This window comes from Mustela nigripes, chromosome 12, assembly GCF_022355385.1.
Source record: "Mustela nigripes isolate SB6536 chromosome 12, MUSNIG.SB6536, whole genome shotgun sequence".
Lineage (NCBI taxonomy): Eukaryota > Metazoa > Chordata > Mammalia > Carnivora > Mustelidae > Mustela > Mustela nigripes.
The window spans coordinates 146,048,361-146,069,045 of NC_081568.1; the positions used below are offsets into that span (position 1 = coordinate 146,048,361).

The following is a 20,685-nucleotide window of genomic DNA, read 5'->3' on the forward strand; positions in this document are numbered from 1 at the left end:
TCCCTGCTGAGCAGAGAGCCCGATGTGGGACTCGATCCCAAGGACCCTGAGATCATGACCTGAGCCGAAGGCAGTGGCTTAACCCACTGAGCCACCCAGGCACCCTATAAAGCAAATATTAACATATGCAAAGGGAGAGACTGCCGGTCATACAGTAATAGTAGGTGGACTTTAACACCCCACTCACTCCAGTGGACAGATCATCTAGCCAGAAACTAAGGAATCACTGGGCTTGAATGACACATTAGACCACATGGACGTAATAGAACATTCAGAATATTCCACCAAAAAACAGCACAATACACATTTTTCTAAAGGGAACATGGAACACTCTCTAGTACAGATCATAAAAAAGGCCATAAAACAAGTCTCAATAATTTTAAGATGAATGAAGTTACAAGTATCTTTTCCAACCACAACAGTATGAAAGTAGAATCAGTTAAAATAAAAGAATGGGAAGAAACACAAACACATGGAGGTTAAACAAGATGCTGTTAAACAACCAATGGGTCAATGAATAAATCAAAGAGGAAATAAAAAAACACCTTGAGACAAAAATGAAAATACAATGGTCCAGAATCTATGAGAAGCAGCAACAGAAGTTCTAGGAGGGAAGTATATAGTGACACAGAATCATATCAAGAAACGGGAAGAATCTTTTTTTCTTTTTTTAAGATTTTATTTATTTATTTGTCAGAGAGAGAGGAGCGAGAGTGAGCACAGGCAGACAGAGTGGCAGGTAGAGGCAGAGGGAGAAGCAGGCTCCCTGCTGAGCAAGGAGCCCGATGTGGGACTCGATCCCAGGACTCTGGGATCATGATCTGAGCTGAAGGCAGCTGCTTAACCAAATAAGCCACCCAGGCGTCCCAAGAAACGGGAAAAATCTTAAATCAACAATCTAACCTCATACCTAAAGGAATGAGGGGAAGAAAAAAAAAAGAACAAAGACCAAAGTTAGTAGAAGAAAGAAAATAAAGATCAGAGTGGAAGTAAAAAAAATAGAGATTAAAAAGAAAAGGAAGGGGGAGTCTGCTTCCTCCTCTCTCTCTGCCTGCTTCTCTGCCTATTTGTGATCTGTCTGTCAAATAAATAAAAATAAAATCTAAAAAAAAAAAGTCTTTACCTCTAAGAAGACTCTGACGCCCCTGTGCTCATCCTAGGCCTCCTGGCCTCCTGATCCTTTGGGTGGCTCAGTTGGTTAAGCAGCTGCCTTCAGCTCAGATCATGATCCCAGAGTCCTGGGATCGAGTCCCACATCGGGCTCCTTGCTCAGCAGGGAGCCTGCTTCTCCCTCTGTCTCTGCCTGCCATTCTGTCTGCCTGTGCTCGCTCTCTTCCCCTCTCTCTCTCTGATAAATAAATAAAATTAAAAAAAAAAAAGATCAATGAAATTAAGAGCAGGTTCTCAAAAAAAAATAAACAAAATTGAAAGATCTATAGCCAGACTTGTCAAGAAAAAAGAGAGAGGACCAAATAAAACTAGAAGTGAAAGAGAAGTTATAGCTGGGCACCTGGATGGCTCAGTGGGTTAAAGCCTCTGCTTTTGGCTCGGGTCATGATCCCGGGGTCCTCGGAATCGGGCTCTCTGCTCAGCAGGGAGCCTGTTTCCCTTGCTCTTTCTCTCTGCCTGTGTCTCTGCCTACTTTAAATAAATAAAGTCTTTAAAAAAAAAAAAGAGAGAAGTTACAGCTGACACCACAGAAATACAAAGGGTCATAAAAGATTTTCATGAACAATTATATGCCAATTAACTGGACAACCTAGAAGAAATGGATACATTCCTAGAAACATCCAATCTTCCACAACTAAACCAGAAAGAAGCAGAAAACCTAAACAGATTATTACTAGTAACAAAATTCAATCAGTAATCCCCAAACTCCCCCAAACCAAAAGTCTAAGACCAGACAGCTTCACAGGTGAATGCTACCAAACTTTTATTTTTATTTATTTATTTTTAAAGATTTTATTTATTTGACAGAGAGGGAAAGAGAGGGACAGAGAAAGCACATGTGCGCGCACAAGCAGGGGGAGCAGCAGGCAGAGGGAGAGGAAGGCTTCTTACTGAGCAAGGAGCCCGATGTGGGACCCAATCCAGGACCCTGGGATCATGACCTAAGCTGAAGGCAGACACTTAACCAACTGAGCCACCCAGGTGTCCCTCTACCAAACATTTATAGAGTTAACACCTATCCTTCCCAAAATTTCAATTTATTCCAAAAAACTGATAGGGAAGGAATGCTTCCAAACTTACTTATGAGGCCAGGATTATTGTGATACCTAAAATCAAAGACATAGTAAAAAAAAAAAAAAATTACAAGTCAGTATCCCTGATGAACACAGATGCAAAAATCCTCAATGAAATATTAGTAAAGCAAATTCAGCTAACACATCAAAACGATCCAACACCATGATCAAATGGGACGTATTCCCAGGATGCAAGGATGGGCCAACATCTGCAAGTCATTCCATGTGATACACCACGTTAACAAGACAAAGAATAAAATCATCCAGTCAGCTCAGTAGATGAAAAAGCATTTGACAAAATTCAAAATCCATTCATGATAAAAACTCTAAAAAAGGTGGGTATAGATGGAACATAATAAATATAAATAAATATAATAAACATAGTAAAAGCCACCTAGACAAACCCACTGCTAACAACATCCTTAACAATGAAAAGTTGAAAGCTTTTTCTCAAGATCAGGAACAAGACCGGAATGCCCACCCTTGCCACTTTTACTGAACACAGTACTACAGGTCCTAGCCGCAGCGACGGGGCAAGAAAAGGAAATAAAAGGCATCCAAATTGGAAAGGAAGAAGTAAAACTGTCACTATTCACAGATGAGCTACTACAATATAGAAAAGTATAAAGCCAGCACCCATAAACTATTAGTTCAAAGGAATTCAGTAAAGTTGCAGGACACAAAAAGCACAGAAATCTGTTGTTGTTGTTTTTTTTTAAAATATTTATTTATTTATTTTAGAGACTGGGAAAAAAAAAGGGAAGGGGAGGGGGAATCTTAAGCAGACTCCCCGCAGAGCCCAGAGCCTAATGTGGGGCTCAATCCCACAACCCTGAAATCATGACCGCAGCCAAAACCAAGAGTTGGGTATTGAATGCCCCTGTTGTGTTTTCACCTACTAGTAACAAACTATTGCAGAAATTAAGGAAACTATCCCATTTACAATTGCATCAAAAAGAATAAACTAACTAGGAACAAATTTTTGCAAAACTGTAAGACAAGGATGAAAGAAATTGAAGATGACATGAATCAATGGTAAGAAATACTGTCTTCATGGATTGGCGCAATTAATATTATTAAAAGTCCATAGTACCAAAAGCAATCTATAGATTTCAAAATACCCAATGACATTTCTCAGAGAACTGGGACAAATAATTCTAAAATTTGCATGGAACCACAAAATTTGCATGCAACCTTGAGAAAGAGGAACAAAGCTGGGAGTATCATGCTGCCAGGTTTCAAGCTATACTACCAATTACAGTAATCAGTATGGTTCTAGCACAAAACCAAATACATAGATGATCAGAAGAGAGAGCCCAGAAATAAAATCACACTTACATGGCCAATTAATCTACAACAAAGGTGGCAAGAATATACAATGGTGAAAAGACAATCTCTTCAATAAATGGTGTTAGAGAAAATGGACCACTTTCTTATATCCTATATAAAATAAAGCTCAAAATGAATTAAAGACTTAAATGTAAGACCTAAAACCATAAAACTCCTGGAAGAAAATAGGCAGTAACCTCTTGGACATTTGTTTTAGCAATACCTTTCTGGACAACAAAACAAAAACAAACAACTGGGACTATATCGAACTGAAAAACTTTAGCACCGTGAAGGAAATCATCAACAAAACGAAAAGGCAATTTACCAAATGGGAGAAGACAGGCAAATAATGTCTCATAAGGAGTTAACACCCAAAATATAAAAGAACTTAGAAAACTCTGTATCACTTATTTTTTAGATTCCACACAAGTGTGAAATCCTGCTGTATTTGTCTTTCTCTGACTGGCTTACTTCACTTAGCATCATGATCTCCATCTCCATCTCCACCAACATGACCTCTATGCTGTTATAAATGGCAAGATTTCATTCCTTTTGCATAGCTCAGCCACCAAACACACACACACACACACACACACACACACACACACACACACACCTTTATCCATTCATCAACCTGGAGATGGGCTGCTTCTGTATCATGGCTCTTGGAAATAATGTCGCAATGAACACAGCAGGGCATAGGTCTTTTCCGATTGCTTTTACTTTTCTTCAGATAACTTGCTAGAAGTGGAATTGCTGGTCATATGTTTATCAAAAGTTAAAGTTCTACTTTAACTTTTTCAGGAACCTCTGCACTGTTTTCCATAGTGGCTGCACCAAGGTACCTTCTCACCAATGGTGAGTGCATGAGGGCTCCCTTTTCTCCACATCCTTGCCCACACCTGTTATTTTTTCTCTTTCCGACAACAGCCATTCTGGCAGGTGTGGGCAGCGATCTCACTGTGGTTTTGATCTGCAACTCCCTGATGATGAGTGATGTTTAGTATCTCTTCATACGTTTGTTGACCATCTGTATGTCTTCCTTGGAAAAACATCTGTTCAAGTCTTCTGTCCATTTTTCAACTGTTTTTTTTTTTTAACATTTTATTTATTTATTTGACAGACAAGAGATCACAAGTAGGCAGAGAGGCAGGCAGAGAGAGAGAGGGGAAGCAGGCTCCCTGCTGAGCAGAGAGCCCGATGTGGGACTTGATCCCAGGACCCTGAGACCATGACCTGAGCCGAAGGCAGCGGCTTTAACCCACTGAGCCACCCAGGCTCCCTCAACTGGTTTTTTGTTTTGTTCTTTTTTTTAATGTTGTGTAAGTTTTTTTTTTTTAAGATTGTATTTATCTATCTGAGAGAGTGACAGAGCATGGTCAGAGGAAGAAGGTCAGAGGGAGCAGCAGACTCCCCGTGGAGATGGGAGCCTGATGCGGGACTCGATCCTGGCACTCCGGGTTCATGACCTGAACCAAAGTCAGTTGCTTAACCAACTGAGCTACCCAGGCACCCTACGTTGTGTAAGTTCTGTATATATTTTGGATATTAACCCCTTACTAGATGTCTGATTTGCAAATATCTTCCCCCATTCAGTATGTTGCCTTTTGTTTTATTGATAGTTTCCTTCTCTGTACAAAAGAGCTTTTTAATTTGATATAATCCAATTTGCTTATTTTAGCTTTTGTTGCTAGTCAACTTCTACAAGGTGCCAAGACCATTCAATGGCATAAAACAGTCTTCTCAGCAAATGGTGTTGGGACAAACGGACATCCACATACAAGTGAGTCAAGTTACCCCCATCCCATCCATATGCAAAATATTAGGTCCAAATAAACGAAAGACTCAAATTTAAGAGCTAAAATTAGAAAATCCGTAAAAGAAGGCAAAGGTGTAAATCTTCACGACCTTAGATTAGGCAGTGGTTTGTTAGATAAGACTCCAAAGCACTAGCAAGCAAAGAAGAAATAAATTGGCCTCCAACAAGAGGAGCTTTGTTGCGCTTCAGAGGAGACTATGAAGAAAGTGAAAAGACAACTCAGAAATGGGAGAAAATATTTCCAAATTATCTCTTTGATAAGGATTAATACTGATAAAGAACTCTTACAACTCAGCAAAAAGAGACAAGTAACCCAATTTAAAAAATGGGTGGGACGCCTGGGTGGCTCAGTGGATTAAAGCCTCTGCCTTTGGCTCAGGTCATGATCCCAGGGTCCTGGGATCGAGTCCCACATGGGGTCTCTGCTCCACGGGGAGACTGCTTGCTCCTCTCTCTCTGCCTGCCTCTCTACCTGTGATCTCTGTCAAATTTTTAAAAAATGGGCAAAGGATGTGAGTAACATTTTCCAAAGAACATGTGAACAGTCAATAACCACATAAAAAGATGCTCAACCTCACTAGCCATGAGGGAAACACAAATCACAATGAGATACTATTTTGTGCTCACTGGGGTGGCTATAATAAAAGACAGGAACTTACAAATGCTGGAGAGGATACAGAGGAGTTGGAGCATACGAGGGTACACGGTTGGTGGGCACGTCAAGTGGTACAGCTACTTGAAAAAAGTCTGTCAATCCTCAGGAAGTTAAGCCTAGGGTTGCCATATGATCTGGCGATTCCATTCACAGGGATATACTCAGTAGAGCAGAAAATACATGTCCAAACAACACACATATGCAAATGTTTACTGCAGCATTATTCATAATAGCCAAGATGGGGAAACAACCAACAGTTCACTAAGTGAAGAAGGGATAAGTGAAATGTGGCACATTCATACAATGGGAATACCATTCATCCCTAAGAAAGAAGGAAGTACTGATTCATGCTGGAACATGGATGAGCCTTGAACGTATTAGGGCTACATGACAGAAGTCAGACACTGAAGGCCACTTTGTAATTCCATTTATATGAAATGTCAAGAATAGGTAAATCCATCAAGACAGAAAGAAGGTGACTACCAGGACTTACAGAGAGAAGGTGGTGGGGGGGTGACTGCTAATGGGGCTGCATTTTCGGTGATGAAAATGTTCCAGAATTAAGACAGTAGTGGTAGTGGTGGTTGCACAACTTGGTGAGTACACCAAACACCACTGATTTGCACGTGAATTTGAACCCACTGGATTTGTATTTAAAGCTTATTTATTTATGTGTTGAAGTCATCGCTACACACAACCTGAGGCTCGAATTCACGACCCTGAGATCGAGAGTCGCATACTCTTCCGACTGAGCCAGCCAGGTGCCCTGACTTCATTTTTATTGTTGTTGTTGTTGTTTTTTTAAAGATTTTATTTATTTGACAGAAACAGACACAGCGAGAGAGGGAACACAAGCAGTGGGAGTGGGAGAGGGAGAAGCAGGCTCCCCGCCAAACAGGGAGCCAGATGCGGGGCTCGATCCCAGGACCCCAGGATCATGACATGAGCCGAAGGCAGATGCTTAACGACTGAGCCACCCAGGCGCCCCCTGACTTCATTTTTAAAAGAGTGAATTATATGGGTATGTAAATTATATTTCAACTGAAAAAGAATGGATGGTTTCAGCTTGTTCTACATCAATACTACATGTAGGGTGACAATGGAATATACTTTTAATGTGTTGGAGGAACAGAGGACCTAGATTTTATATTTAGCTAAAATATTTAAATATGAGGCCCTGATAAAAATATTCCTAGGCAAGCAAGATTTCAGAAGGCAATATAAAGGCTTGCACTGAAAATATCTGGGATGAAATACTTTTTTTGGGGGTAGATATTACTTATTTATTCATTTGACAGAGAGAGAGAACATAAGCAGGGAGAGAGGGAGAGGGAGAAGAAGCAGGCTCCACTGAGCAGGGTGCCCGATGTGGGGCTCAATCCCAGGACCCTGGGATCATGACCTGAGCCAAAGGCAGACGCTTAACCAACAAATGCTTAACCCACTGAACCACCCAGCAGCCCAGGATGAAATACTTTTAATACAGACACTAAAATAAAATAGGAAGGATTAAAAGAGACAAAAAAGTATGATACACTTTTAAAAAGATTTATTTAATTATTCATTATTATTCATATTATTTATTTATTTAATTATTATTATTATTTATTTTATTTTATTTTATTTATTTATTTGAGCCCGATTCAAGAGGCACCTGGGTGGCTCAGTTGTTAAGTGTCTGCCTTCGGCTCAGGTCATGAGTCCAGGGTCCTGGGATTGAGCCCTGCATTGGGCTCCCTGCTTAGCGGGGAGTCTGGTTGTCCCTTCTCCCTCTGCTCATGCTGTCTCTCTTTTTCTCAAATAAATAAATAAAATCTTTAAAAAAATATATAAAGATTCATGGGGTGCTTGGGTGTCTCAGTGGGTTAAGTCTCTGCCTTTGGCTCAGGTCATGATCTCAGGGTCCTGGGATTGAGCCCCACATGGGGCTCTCTGCTCAGCAAGGAGCCTGCTTCTTCCTCTCTGTCTCTCTGTCTCTACCTGCTTCTCTGCATACTTGTGATCTCTATCTGTCAAATAAATAAATAAAATCTTAAAAAAAAAAAAAAAGATTCAATTCCCAGGTTGCCTGGCTACCTCAGGAAGGGGAGCATATGACTCTTGATTTCAGTGGTAGTGACTGAGACATTACTTAAAATCTTAAAAAAAAAAAAAATTCAATTCCCAATGAACATACAGAAATAAAAAATATGTATATCATCAATATATATGAAATAAAGCAAAAATTGACAGTGTTGGGGCGCCTGGGTGGCTCAGTGGGTTAAGCCACTGCCTTCGGCTCAGGTTATGATCTCAGGATCCTGGGATCGAGTCCCACATCGGGCTCTCTGCTCGGCAGGGAGCCTGCTTCTCTCTCTCTCTCTCTGCCAGCCTCTCTACCTACCTGTGATCTCTGTCAAATAAATAAATAAAATCTTAAAAAAAAAAATTGACAGTGTTACAAGGAAAAACTGATCAGTTTCTCATCATTGTGAGATCTCTATGCACAGCTCTCAGTTATTAATAGGTTATTTAGAAAAAATTCCCAGCAATAATACAGAAGATTCAAACAACGCAATTAACAAGCTTGACCTAAGAGATATTTCACAGAGTTCTGCATTTAGGGAATATACATTTTTCTTAAGAACATGTAGAATAATCAAGTAACAAATCACCTCAACACATTTCACAGAATAAGTAGCGTGTAAGACATGACCTTTGACCTCAGTGTCATTAGTCAGAAGTTAACAATAAAAAAAATCTAAAAAACTTAGAAGTGAATAATGCAGTGGTCCTTATACTTTTTTTTTTTTTTTTTTTTTAAAGTAGGCTCTATTCCCAGCTTGAAGCCCAATGCGGGGCTTGAACTCATGACCCTGAGATCAAGACCTGAGCTGAGATCCAGAGTGGGACACTTAACTGATTGAGTCACCCACGTGCCCCGGTCCTCACTATTTTGACCTTAGAATCCCCTTAAAATTGAGGGATCCAACCTACACAATCAACAAAGGACTAAAATCAAGAATATGTGTGTGTATGGGGCGCCTGGGTGGCTCAGTGGGTTGGGCCTCTGCCTTTGGCTCAGGTCACGATCCTGGGGTCCTGGTATCGAGCCCTGTGTCGGGTTCTCTGCTTAGCGGGGAGCCTGCTCCCTCCTCTCTCTCTGCCTGCCTCTCTGCCTACTTGTGATTTCTGTCTGTCAAATAAATAAATAAATCTTAAAAAAAATATATGTGTATGTATGTGTGTGTGTGCATGCATGCGTTCCTCTGTATACACACACACACACATAAACAAATGCATATACGGAGGAACACAAAACTCCCACAAATAAATAAGAAAAGCTCTAGTAATTCAATCAAAAAATGGGCAAAAGCAAAAACAGGCATTTCACAGAAGAGGAAACATATGGCCAATAAATATGCGAAGATATCCAAAATAGATACAGAACTTATAAAACTCAACACCCCAAAAACAAATGATCCAATTTAAAAATGGGCAGAAGCCATTTCTCTAGGGAAGACATCCAGATGGCCAGCAGACACATGCACAGATGCTCAACATCACTCTTCATCAGAGAAAAGCAAATCAACACTACAGCAGGTGTCTCCTCCCACCTGTCGGAACGGCTAAAATCAACCCAAGAAACAGGTGTTGATAGGGATGCAGAGAAAAAGGAACCCTCATGCACTAATGGTGGGAGTGCTAAAAACAGTATGGCGGTTCCCCAAAGTCTTAAAAATAGAGCAACCCTATGACCCAGCAATCACACTATGGGGTAGTTACCAGAAGAACACCAGAACGCTAACTGAAAGCGATACAAGCGCCCGTATGTCTATAGCAGAATTATTTCTGATAGCCAAGATAGGGAAGCAGCCCAGGTGTCCACTGACTGATGAACAGATAAAGAAGAGGTGGTGTATATATATGAAATGGAATATTATTCACCTATAAAAAAGAACAAAATCTTGCTATTTGCAACGACATGGATGAAACCAGACAGTATGAGGCTAAGCAAAATAAGTCCGAGAAAGTCAAAATATTGTATGATTTCACTCATGTGGAATTTAAGAAACAAAACAGATGAGCAAAGGGAAAAAAAAAGAGAGCGAAGTCAAGAAACAGACTCTTAACTTAATCACAGACTGCTGATTATCAGAGGGGAGGGGGTGGGAAATGGCCAAAATCAGTGAAGGGGACGAAGGCGGGCGCTTGTGAAGAGCTCTGGGTGACGTATGAAGTGTTGAATCCCTACACCGTACATCTAAAACTAATAGCACACTGTGCGTTAACTGGAATTACATTAAAATAAGAGGGAAAAAAAAAAGCCACACAGAGAGATGTTTCACATAATCTGAAGCCAGGAAACGCCATGTCAAGACCATTCTCCAATTTGAGGGGATACTACTCTACACCCCACTTGCCCAGTGAACAGTAAAAGGTGTTTGAGAGGAAGCCGACCCAAAGAATCGCTATCTGCCACCGGTAGTTAACTTGTGAGCTACTTTGGAAAACAAACATCACTATCTCTTAAAAACAGGGAATGAACACAGACCATGACCCAGCAAGTCCACTTTATGGTCTATCCTGGAGAAAAACTCTTGCGCGTGCACAATACAAACTTGTAAAATTAGTTTAGAGCAGTGAAAACCCTGGGAACAACCCCAAAGTGCATCAACAGGAAGGGACAGCATGTTCATGTGGTACAGTATCAGTCCCACCTTGGTGACAAGCCATGTGGACGACTCAGTAGTATGTTAGGTGGAAAAACAAAGCCCCTAAGAGAACACACAGTATTACACACTTTTTATAAGGGTCAAAACTAAGTCTAAGGTACAATGAACCCAGAGAAGATTATCGGGCTGGATGGGAGGGCGGGGGTGGGGGGAAGCAGCCATACAGGTAGATGCAGGTTACAGTCCAGGGCCTAACTTTTACTTGAAATGATGGCTTCTTGGATGCTTGTGAGGTTAATCAAAGTAACCAGTTAACCGGTTCACAGAGCGAGGACCGTGCAGGGACAGAGGTTTCTGTAATCTATGTGAACTTCAGGTCAAGATAAAGAAACAAAACAAGCAGGCTCTCACTCCACTGGGCGCTGTTTCACCAGCACAACACAAGCCCTCCTGCCCCCAGGGCTACTCCTCCCACACCTCTTCTCTCCTTCCCACCCCACCGCCAATCCCTCGTGGTGTCCCGTGCTCTCTGACAGCAGACATCACACTCCTTCCAACCAGCCCTTCTCCACCCCTCCCTGATCCGGTGTCTGTGGGTCTGTCTTCCCCCAACAGGGAGCTTGTGCTGGGCAGAGGCTCTCTCTGCGTGTCCCCTGCGCATCCAGTGAGGATTTGCTTAACTGTCAGCCCTCACACTTCACGACCTTCTCTGCCAACTCCACCTTGCCCAATCCTGACATGTTTCTGTCTCCAATTCAAACTGGCTCTTTTTGTGGGAAGTCACAGAGAGGACTTCTTCCCCTAAAACACCATCCCTTCCTATTTCTTCCCTGTGGCCAGTGCCCAGATCTGGGCCTCCTCCTCTTTTACCTGCACCTCTGGTTCTTTCTCCACACTAATCGCCTGAGATCCTTCTAGAGTGTATTTCACATCTCCTCTAACCCCAGCGAAAACCCTTCCATGGCTCCTCACTGCCCTTGAGACCAGTGAGTGACCACATGCTGCTCTCAGGCTTCTCCTCCAACACAAGGACCTCTTTCACTTAGGGAAAGCTCTCTAGCCTACCCCAAGGCCGGGAAGCCATGTCCTCCTTGAAGCTCCCACTGGAATGTCAACCCTGCTCCCAGACCACCTGCCACCTGAACAGGGGGCGCTCCGCACACATCTGCCGTAGGCTGAGGCACAAGGCCTGGCACGGACAGGGTCGCCCCTGCTGGGAGGGAGGGGCAGCCTCTTGTATTCTTTCTGTATACTTGACAAGGCACGATCTCTTGTGACAGCTTTTGGATTGAGGCTAGTTTTTAAGGCCATATGTTTTTTCCTCTGACCTGCGGTAACCCCCAACAACAGCATTTTAGCAGTCTCTGCTCCGGGCACCGTGCTAGGCCGGGGGCCTTTGCTCACTGACAAGCAGGGTGGGGCCTAGCAGAACCTACAGTGCTCCTTTGCCCTAGAGCCTTTACTCACCGTGTTGAAATACTCGACGCCGGTGGCTTCAAAGGCCCTTGCCACAGCTTGGGTTGTGGCCACGCAGGCTACCGGGTGACCATTGCCAATCGACTTGCCCATGGTGACGATGTCAGGGACAAAGTCTTCTCCCTGCAGCTGGAAGGCCCAGAAGTGCTTGCCTACTCGGCCAAAGCCCACTTGAATCTCGTCTGCGACAAAGAGCCCTCCGGCCCTGTGGATGTGCCTGTGGCAGAGGACAGATGGCTGACGGGGTTTGCGGTAACTGGGATCGGACCAGGAGCTCGGGGAGTCTTGGACTATGAATCCTGGCTCTGACAGCAGTGAGGTGGGGGCATTAGGCAGGTGGCTGGCTTTCCTGGGGCCACCATTTCTTCTCAAAATTCTGGCCAAAAGGCCAGGCTGAGGCTGGAATTTGGAACAAAGGTCGGGAAGCCCCAGGACAGCCCTGCCCTCCCTGAGGCACCCCCACCCAGCTACTCACTCTGCCACTTCGGGGAAGTAGCCGGCCGGGGGAATGATCTGCCCTGCAACACTGGGCAGAGACTCCACAAAAAAGGCTGCGATCTGCGGAGGAGACAGAATGCTGGGGACACCGCTGGGGAGACACTGGGTGGTATGCTAGACGCATCCTGCCGGTGCTGGCTCAGTGCTGGCTCCTAGCAGGACGAGTCCCCAGCATTGCTGTGTGGCCCCTTTGGGCTCCAGATCACAGCTAGTCTGTGACCAGGTTTTCTTTTGGGCTGCAAACCAACTCTTAACGCATGGGATTCTCCAGACTCCTTATACTTAGCACGTCCCAGATGACTGGGAGATTATTTCTCCCTCATCAGCCTGTTCCTTCCCTGCTCCTACTTGGTGCCTCCCATCACCCCACTGAGAGAAACTCGGCCCCCCTCTGTGATCCATCGGTCAGCATGGCCTCTGCCTCTCTACCATCTGTGCACCTCCTGCCTCCCCTCCACCTGGACACACCTGCCTCAACCTCCTGCAGATGTCACCTAACAGGATGCCTCCTGCAGTCAGTCTATCATCCAGCGGCCACCAGGGCGATCCATAGCTCAGTCACTGAACTCATCATTGTCCTGTTTAAACCCCTTCAGTGATCCCATTTCTCCCAGCCATGACCTCCAAGCTGTGTCATGTCTCAGACCTGCTGCAGAGACTATGGCCCAGGGAGAGGGCTGATGGGGTAGGAACCAGCCACCCCCGCTGCCCCTAGAGCCCTCGCTTTTCTGGTTTTCTGTAAGCGGAGGCTAAGCATCTGAAACGCACATGCCAAGCTCCCCTGATCTGGTCCTGCCCATCATTCTGGCTTCACTGCCTGCTTGTCTTGGCTGAACATCTTGCGTTCAGCTGTCACTGCATCAGGGAGGCCTTCCAGAAAGCCCTGACACCACTCGCTGACTCCCTGCCACTGCTGTGGCCCCGGCCACGGCTCCCCTGGAGCACACACCCCTCAAGTCTCTGCCCCTGCGCTCCCTGTCCACCACAATACCCTGTGTGGGGCCTCCTCCCAGCGGTGGGCCGGCTCCACTCACGGGCATCCCCTTGACCCCATCTTGTCACTCTCCCTCTGAACACCCTTCAGTCCTTCCTGGTGGCCTCCAGCCCCTCGACATATCCCTTGTGGTCCCTTGCACAGGGTTCCTGCCTGCCTCTCTGGGCCTGTCTCCTGCCAGCTCAGCCAGGCCCCACACCGGTGAGGGTCTACCCCTGCAGGCCGCCCCCCTGCTCAGCATGCCTTTCCTCTCCTCCCCGCACCCCTGGCCACTGAGTGCCAATCCCCACTCACTGCAATCAGGCAGCATCTCCGCCAAGGACCCTCTTCGCGCCCACACCAGTCCAGCCCTGGCCCCTGGCCCCGTCACATCCACTTTACAGGTCTTTAGCGAAACTCTCTGCAGAACACCTAAACCTTCTAGATTCCTCAAAGGTGGGCTCTGGTTCCAGGATCTCTCAGGGCCCCGGTGTTTGCTGTTCCGTTCCTGGGGACTGTGCACACATGTTACCTTCCTGCCCTTCTCCTGCACGCTGTTCACCACACGCTGCACCTCGCTGGCGTAGGCGCCTGCTGGATTGGGATGGTCCTCCCGGTAAAGACCCCGGTAGGTGTCTGGGAGAGGTGCCTGTGGGGAGTGACAGCGTCGTGTCATCCGGGCTCGGGGGGGAGCACCGACCTGGTGCCCGCTTGGGCAGTGCATACCACATGGACCCACTCCTTCTGGCCATCCAGGTCTCGGAACTTGTATGGGCTGATGTCGATCAGAGAGCTCAGGTGACCGTGATAAGCGCTGAGAAGAAGAAGTGGGGAGTGGCTCAGGCCCGGTGGCCCATATTCCGTGGCCCAGCCCCAACAACAGTCTCCCCACCTCAGGAGCCTCAGGGCAGGCCAACGTGACACAGCCCCCCAAGTCCTAGGGCTGGGAACCAGCACAGGCCTGGGAGCCTGGGAGCCAGACCTCCTGGGAGGCCGCTTACTAGCTAGGTAATGGTGACTGATCATTTGGCCTCTGTGGCTTCAGTGCTCTTCTCTGTGAAGTTGGGGGTGGGGGGTGGGGAGTGGGTTTCCTCCTACAGAACTATAATGAAGCCTGAGTGGGGTAATGATCCAGCCCTGGGCCTGCGCCCCGTGCACAGCAGACACTCAGTGCCGTCAGGACAGTTTTAATATCTAAACTGTGGGGCCAAGTCTCACTTCCTTACAAAGCATCCTCTGCTTCCAGAAGAGAGGCCCTGGGAGGAAGAGGCCCCTGGTACATGTAGGGATGTTTCTATGGCCAGGTCCTCATGCTTCCCTCCACGAGCCCAGGCCCCTCATCCCCCACCCGAGGCACTTAAGGCTAGAGCCTCGCCTACCCCCAGTAAGTCGTGAGCCCAGGCTTCTGGAAAGGGCACTTACTGGTCTAACACCACCACGTCCCAGTGTCCCGTGTACTGGCGGGCCAGCCTCAGGGCCAGGTCATTGGCTTCTGACCTATGACAAAAAAGGAGGGCACTGCTCAGACAGCTGTCCACAGGTTTCCTCCTGGATATGTGCGTCCTACAGAGAAACCCGGAGGGAACGAGGAGCCCTTCCAGCAACAAGAAGATTCTCAGGAAGCCATGTGTGTTATTTGACTTCATTCAAAGAAAATTTTATCAAATGCCTTCTTTGTGCAATGAGCTGGGGGGTGGGGTGCAAGCAGGAAGTCAAACAGGTCCTGGCCCTCCTGGAACTTACATTCTACGGTGGGTCTTGAAAGCCAAGCCAAACCAAAACCAAAACCAAAACCAAAACCAGGAAAGAATGATCACTCTGCTAAGTGCCCCCAAGAGAACCACACAGGGCCTTCCTTTAGATAAACGGGTGGGAGAGGCTGAATTGTGTCCCCTAAACTTCCTATGCTAAAGCTCTAACACCTAGCACTGAAGAATGTGACTGTATTTGGAGACAGGGCTTTCAAAGAGGTGATTCAAATGATGCTGGGAGAATGGGCCCTGGGCCCTGGGCCAGTCAGACTTGGGTCCTTCTAAGAAGAGCTGTGGAGAGACACCACGAGGTGTGCAAGCGCGGAAGATGGAGGGAAGACGCAGCAGGAAGGTGGCCAGTCACAAAGCAGGGCGAGAGTCAAAGAAGCCAAAGCTGCTGACCCCTCCTTCTTAGACACTGGAGAGCAGAAGTAGGGGAAATACATTCGTGTCACTTAGGTCTCCCAGTCTGTGGTGGTGTTTTGTTAAACGGCAGCCCAGCCAAATACGGGGTCAGGGAAACTCCGGGGAGACATCACCTGAACTGAGGCCCCAGGGGAAGGTTCTAGGTGGCGTGAGTAACACGCTCAAAGGCCTTGAGCAGGAAAAGTGCTCAAGTGAGCTCAGGGAACTGAGATGGCACAGGCTGGGGGCAGCATGGGAGAGGAAGTGGGGAGACACTCAGGGGCCCTGCACACAGGGCCCTGGAAGGTGCTGGGTTTTCTTATCAGTGCTATGCCAAGCTACTGAAGAGGGTTTTTGCTGTTTGAGGATTTCATTTTCTTAGGTTGTCTCCACAGCCAATGTGGATTGAGTCACATGCTCCACTGACCAAGCCAGGCAGGTGTCCCTGGAGAGTTTTAACTGGAGAAAGGACAGGATTTAGTTCCCACCTGGGGAGGAAGCCTCTGGCTGTGTGGGGCTAATGCAGTAGGAGGAGATGCGGGGAGAGCAGACATATGGATGGAGGTAGAAGACAACCCGGGGACATGATGGGGGCCTGGGAGAGGATGTGTGGGTCCTGCCTAGAGCAGAGACGTAGATGGTGCCGCCTTTATGAGGTGAGACGGGCGGGGGTAGCAGTAGTGGGAGGGGGATGTCCTCCTGGGAAATCCCGGGAGAGGCAGGGCCTCGGTCCCACAGCGGGTGTTGGCAGAAGACAACCAGTTCCTTTTGGACACATCAAGCTGGAGATGGTCCAGAAGTGGGCGGCTGGAACCTTGAGGCTGGAACACATGGGAAGCATCTGGGCCTGACACAAATTTGGGAATCACGGCACGCAGACGCTGTGTAAGCCCATAGGAATGGAGGAGATCACGGACGGAGAGGGCTCAGAGAGACAGCTGCTCAGGACGGGCCCTGAGCAAGAGAGGAGCACTTGGCCGAGGAGACAGGAGACAGAGGTATGCCTAGAAGCTGGCAGAAACCCCGGGCACAAAGCGTCCTGGAAGCAAGAGAAGAGAGCGTTTCCAGAGAGTGCTCACGCCAGCTCGACGGCTGAGAGAGTAAGATGAGGGCGGCAAAGAGACCATTGGATTTGGCAACGCGGAAGTCACTGGAATCCAGTCTGAGTGCGGTGGAGTTAACCAGCAAATGTCCCAGCCCAGGAAGCTCTGGCTCCTGGGCCCAGCTCTCCACTCTTCCCGGAGATGCTCTCATTCCGGTTTTGCCCTCTCCCCCATGGATGACCCCGGGCAACCCGGATCCTTTCTCTGAACTACCGTTTCCTCAGCTGCAAAGCGAAGATGGGAAATTCCACTTCCTAGAAGTGACCAGAGACTGGTGCGTGAGGGGGAAAACGATGATGCCAGCACTTATCGTTATGATCCAAGTGCCAAGGGGCGGGGTTTGTGGGAATGTGCTCTCCCAGGCAGGCTAGGCTAGTTCTGTGCACACGTCATCATCGCCTGACGCTTCTGCCTCCATTGCCACTCCGGGTGTGAGCTACCATCACCTGTCACCACTGGTGCTTAACCGTGCCCATTCTTGCTCCTCCTCGGCCCTAGTGACATCACTTGCCTGATTAAAACCCTCTGATGGCTTTCCCAAAGCTCAGGATCAAAACAAACTCCTCGGGGCGCCTGGGTGGCTCAGTGGGTTAAGCCTCTACCTTCGGCTGAGGTTGTGATCCCAGGGGCCTGGGATCGAGTCCCGCATCGGGCTCTCTGCTCAGCAGGGAGCCTGCTTCTCCTCATCTCTCTCTCTATCTGTCTCTCTGCCTATTTGTGATCTCTCTCTGTCAAATAAATAAATAAAATTTTTAAAAAAACAACAACAACAACAAAAAAACACAAACTCCTCAGAGTGTGTCCGCTTGTATCATCCCTTCAGGTCCTCAAGTGTGCACAGGCCCTTTGCACAGGCTGTTCCGTGTGCTGAGGAACCCTGACGAGGTCACTTCCAAAGGGTGGGCAGCTTCCTTCCTGTTCATCAGCTCTGTGCCTGACAGCGCTCTTTTAGGGCAGCCTTCCCTGACCTTTGCTGCATGCCCAGGGCCCCCCACTGCTTGACCTCATCGGGCCCTTACTTCTCCTCCAGACAATGACCCCCCCATCTAGGAATTCTGCATTTCTGTGAGGGACCCCTCAATGTTTCTGTTCCTTCAGATGTTTCTGTTCCTTAGGGAGTGACCTAAGGGGATGCTGGCTGTAGCCTCCCAGGTGTCTGTGCCAATGTACGCCTAAAGCACAAATCAAGAAACCTATAACCCAGGTAAGCCCCAAGGACGATCATGGAACAGAGGTTATGGCATGCCTAACGAAGAGACCAGAAAACTGGATCCAACAGAGCCAGGCCGAGGTCTACAGGCTCAGCCGGGGCAAGGCTGCCTCTCCCCCAGCACACACTGGGTCTACCACACAAAGTTTCGCCCGTGTGAGCAGTTCTGTCTTCACCAACTCACCTTCTGGCCCAGGGTGGCGGAGGGAGAAGGGGAAGGGATGGCAGAAGTCCACTTACCCAGAATTTAGGAGATAAAATACACAGAGCTTCTCCGGCAGGGTTTCTGACAGCCTCTGCGCGTAGTCCACGATGTTGTCGTGCAGGTAGCGGCTGTTGGTGTTGAGCATCTGGTTCTGTCCGTGCGCAGCCCGGACCACGAGAGGGTGGCAGTGTCCGACTGGAAGAGAGCCACCGCTGTCACACAGCAGCTCTGCTTGGCCGGTCCCACCGGAACTCCCCCAGCCCCAAGCCATAAACCTAGCTGGAAAAGAGCAGTTGCAGGGGAGAGATGGGGAGGGAAGAGGGAAGCCTCAAGGTGGGGAGGGCAGAGAGGCCTGTTCTGGAAAGGGAGACCTGGAAAAGGTGTCCCTGAGATTCTGGCAGAAGAAACCCTATCTAGAAAATTCATGTTTTTAGGGAAGCTTCTTGAGGCCTGCTTGACAAAGATGGAAATATGGGGAGTGTCCACAGGCAGGCTTGACTTCAACAAGTCAGCGGGGGCTGGAGGAAATGCTGATTGCCAACAGCCGCGGATTATAACGGTGAACACGTGTTGGCGGCTCACCATGGGCCAAACACACTCAGAGCTAATTATCAGAATTAACTCACTCGTTTCTCCAAAACACCTTGAGGTGAGTAGCTCATAGGATCATGTCTATTTTGCAGATCAACAAAATGAGGCACTGAGAATTAAGGAGCTTGCCCAAGTAAAGTAAGTGGAGAGCAGGGATATGAACCCAGGTAGCCTGGACCAGAGCCCCCACTTCTAACCTCTACTTCATCAACCCCTAACGTGTCTGTTGGGTCAGACTCCCTTTCGTTCCACCAGCTCTGGCAGCCCCTACCTCAGTTTCCTTGTCTACCCCTGAGAGGGTCCTTGGCGCTGACGCCCTGCCGTGATCCCCCAGCGCTTGGCTGGGGGCCCTGCTGTGTACCTGGTCATGGCCAGGTTGACTGACGCTCTCTGAGCTCATCATCAGTCCCATGTGGGACTGGACTACAGACCCATGTTTCTGACTCCTGCGTGGTTTAGCAGAGCTCCTGCTTGGAAACTCTGGAGTAGTCACACCAGAAAGGGCTCCTCTGGTCAGCTCGGTCCAAGTTCTCCACACCTGTCTGCAATCTCAGGCCCCCCTGGGACCAGGTTCACAGCCTCAGCGGGTTCCCAGCCAGCCTGAGGGATGATACTAACCATGAGCCACATTGTTGATACAATCGAGGTATTCTGCTCCCTCGTCGTCATATAAGTACTGTCCTTGGCCCCGGACAATCTTAATAGGATCCTCCGGGTAAAAGAGTCTGCAAGAATCGCTGTGGGGACAGCAAGAGGTGGACAGCCACTTCTGAAGACCAGAAGGGAAAAGTCCACCCACCACAGTACTCCCCTCCCCTCCCGGTTCTGGAAGGGACAAAAGGTCGAAGGGCACAGTGGTGTTTCGCTGCTTCTAGGCCCCCACTGTACCGGTGGCTGGAGAGGAGGAAGCTGCTAAAATTGAAACTGTTTAAGTCCTGGGAAGGCTACATGGCCTTGCTCATTTCTGCACAGGCCCAGGGAGAGGTGGCTGCCCCGGACCCATAGGGTTCCTTTGGGCAGTGTTTCTTCGCTGGGATGGGTGTGAAGGAGGGCGCCCCCATCAGGTGGCTAGCGCCCAGCCCTGAGCGGTCCTTGCCCCCGACGGTCTCCGCCGCCCTGCTGGGTGTCAGCCCCAAGCTCTAGCCAGAGGCTGCCTCACGCCCCAATGCCGCAGAGAGTCCCCCTCTCGGGTTACGGGTAGCCTTTCTCTAAGGCTTCTTGGGCGACGCGCCCCCCACCCCATGCCCACCCTTCATCCGAACTTTCAGCCCCTTCCCGGGTCACCCTCAGGCCAGGCCAGAGAAGGCCCGGGAGGTCCCGGGGGCCGGCCAACCCTGGGGGAGGGCGTCCCGGTGCCAGGGCAGAGGCCTCCTCCGAGGGGCAAAGGCTGTCCACAGCCGGGCAGAGGCCGCCGATAGGGGCAGCTGGGAGAGGACGCCGTGCGGGACGCGGCCGCGGGGGCCAGCGGGCCGGGGAGCTGGAGCGCGCTCTAGGCCCGGGGCTGGCGTTCTTGGGGCTCCGCGCCGGACGTGCGTGCGTCGTGCGTGCGCGCCCCGCCCCGCGCCGCCGTCTCGGTACCTTAGCAGCCGCCGCCTCAGGGCCAGCGTCTCGGCCTTCCCGCGCCCTACGGCAGCCATGGCACCTGGCAGCTGGTCGCGCGGGGACGCTGAGCCGAGAAGCCTCTCACGTGCTCGGCCGCCAACCCCCGCCCCCGCCGCGCCCGGGCCCCGCCCCCGCCGCGCCCGGGCCCCGCCCCCGCCGCGCCCGGGCCC

The 20,685-nt window shown here is 48.7% G+C and overlaps 1 protein-coding gene across 1 annotated transcript in view; it reads right to left on the reverse strand.

Moving 5' to 3' along the window:
* Positions 1–20,620, reverse strand: part of PHYKPL (5-phosphohydroxy-L-lysine phospho-lyase) — a 33,055-nt gene extending 12,435 nt beyond the window's left edge. Inside the window, exons 1-8 of the mRNA XM_059416132.1 lie at positions 20,492–20,620; positions 19,532–19,650; positions 18,358–18,517; positions 15,071–15,145; positions 14,375–14,462; positions 14,181–14,297; positions 12,653–12,735; positions 12,169–12,394 (exon numbers count right to left, since the gene is read on the reverse strand). Coding sequence (XP_059272115.1) covers positions 12,169–12,394; positions 12,653–12,735; positions 14,181–14,297; positions 14,375–14,462; positions 15,071–15,145; positions 18,358–18,517; positions 19,532–19,650; positions 20,492–20,550 — 927 coding nt within the window. The 5' untranslated portion in view covers positions 20,551–20,620. The remainder of the gene's footprint in view (positions 1–12,168; positions 12,395–12,652; positions 12,736–14,180; positions 14,298–14,374; positions 14,463–15,070; positions 15,146–18,357; positions 18,518–19,531; positions 19,651–20,491) is intronic.
* Positions 20,621–20,685: the final 65 nt, after the last annotated feature.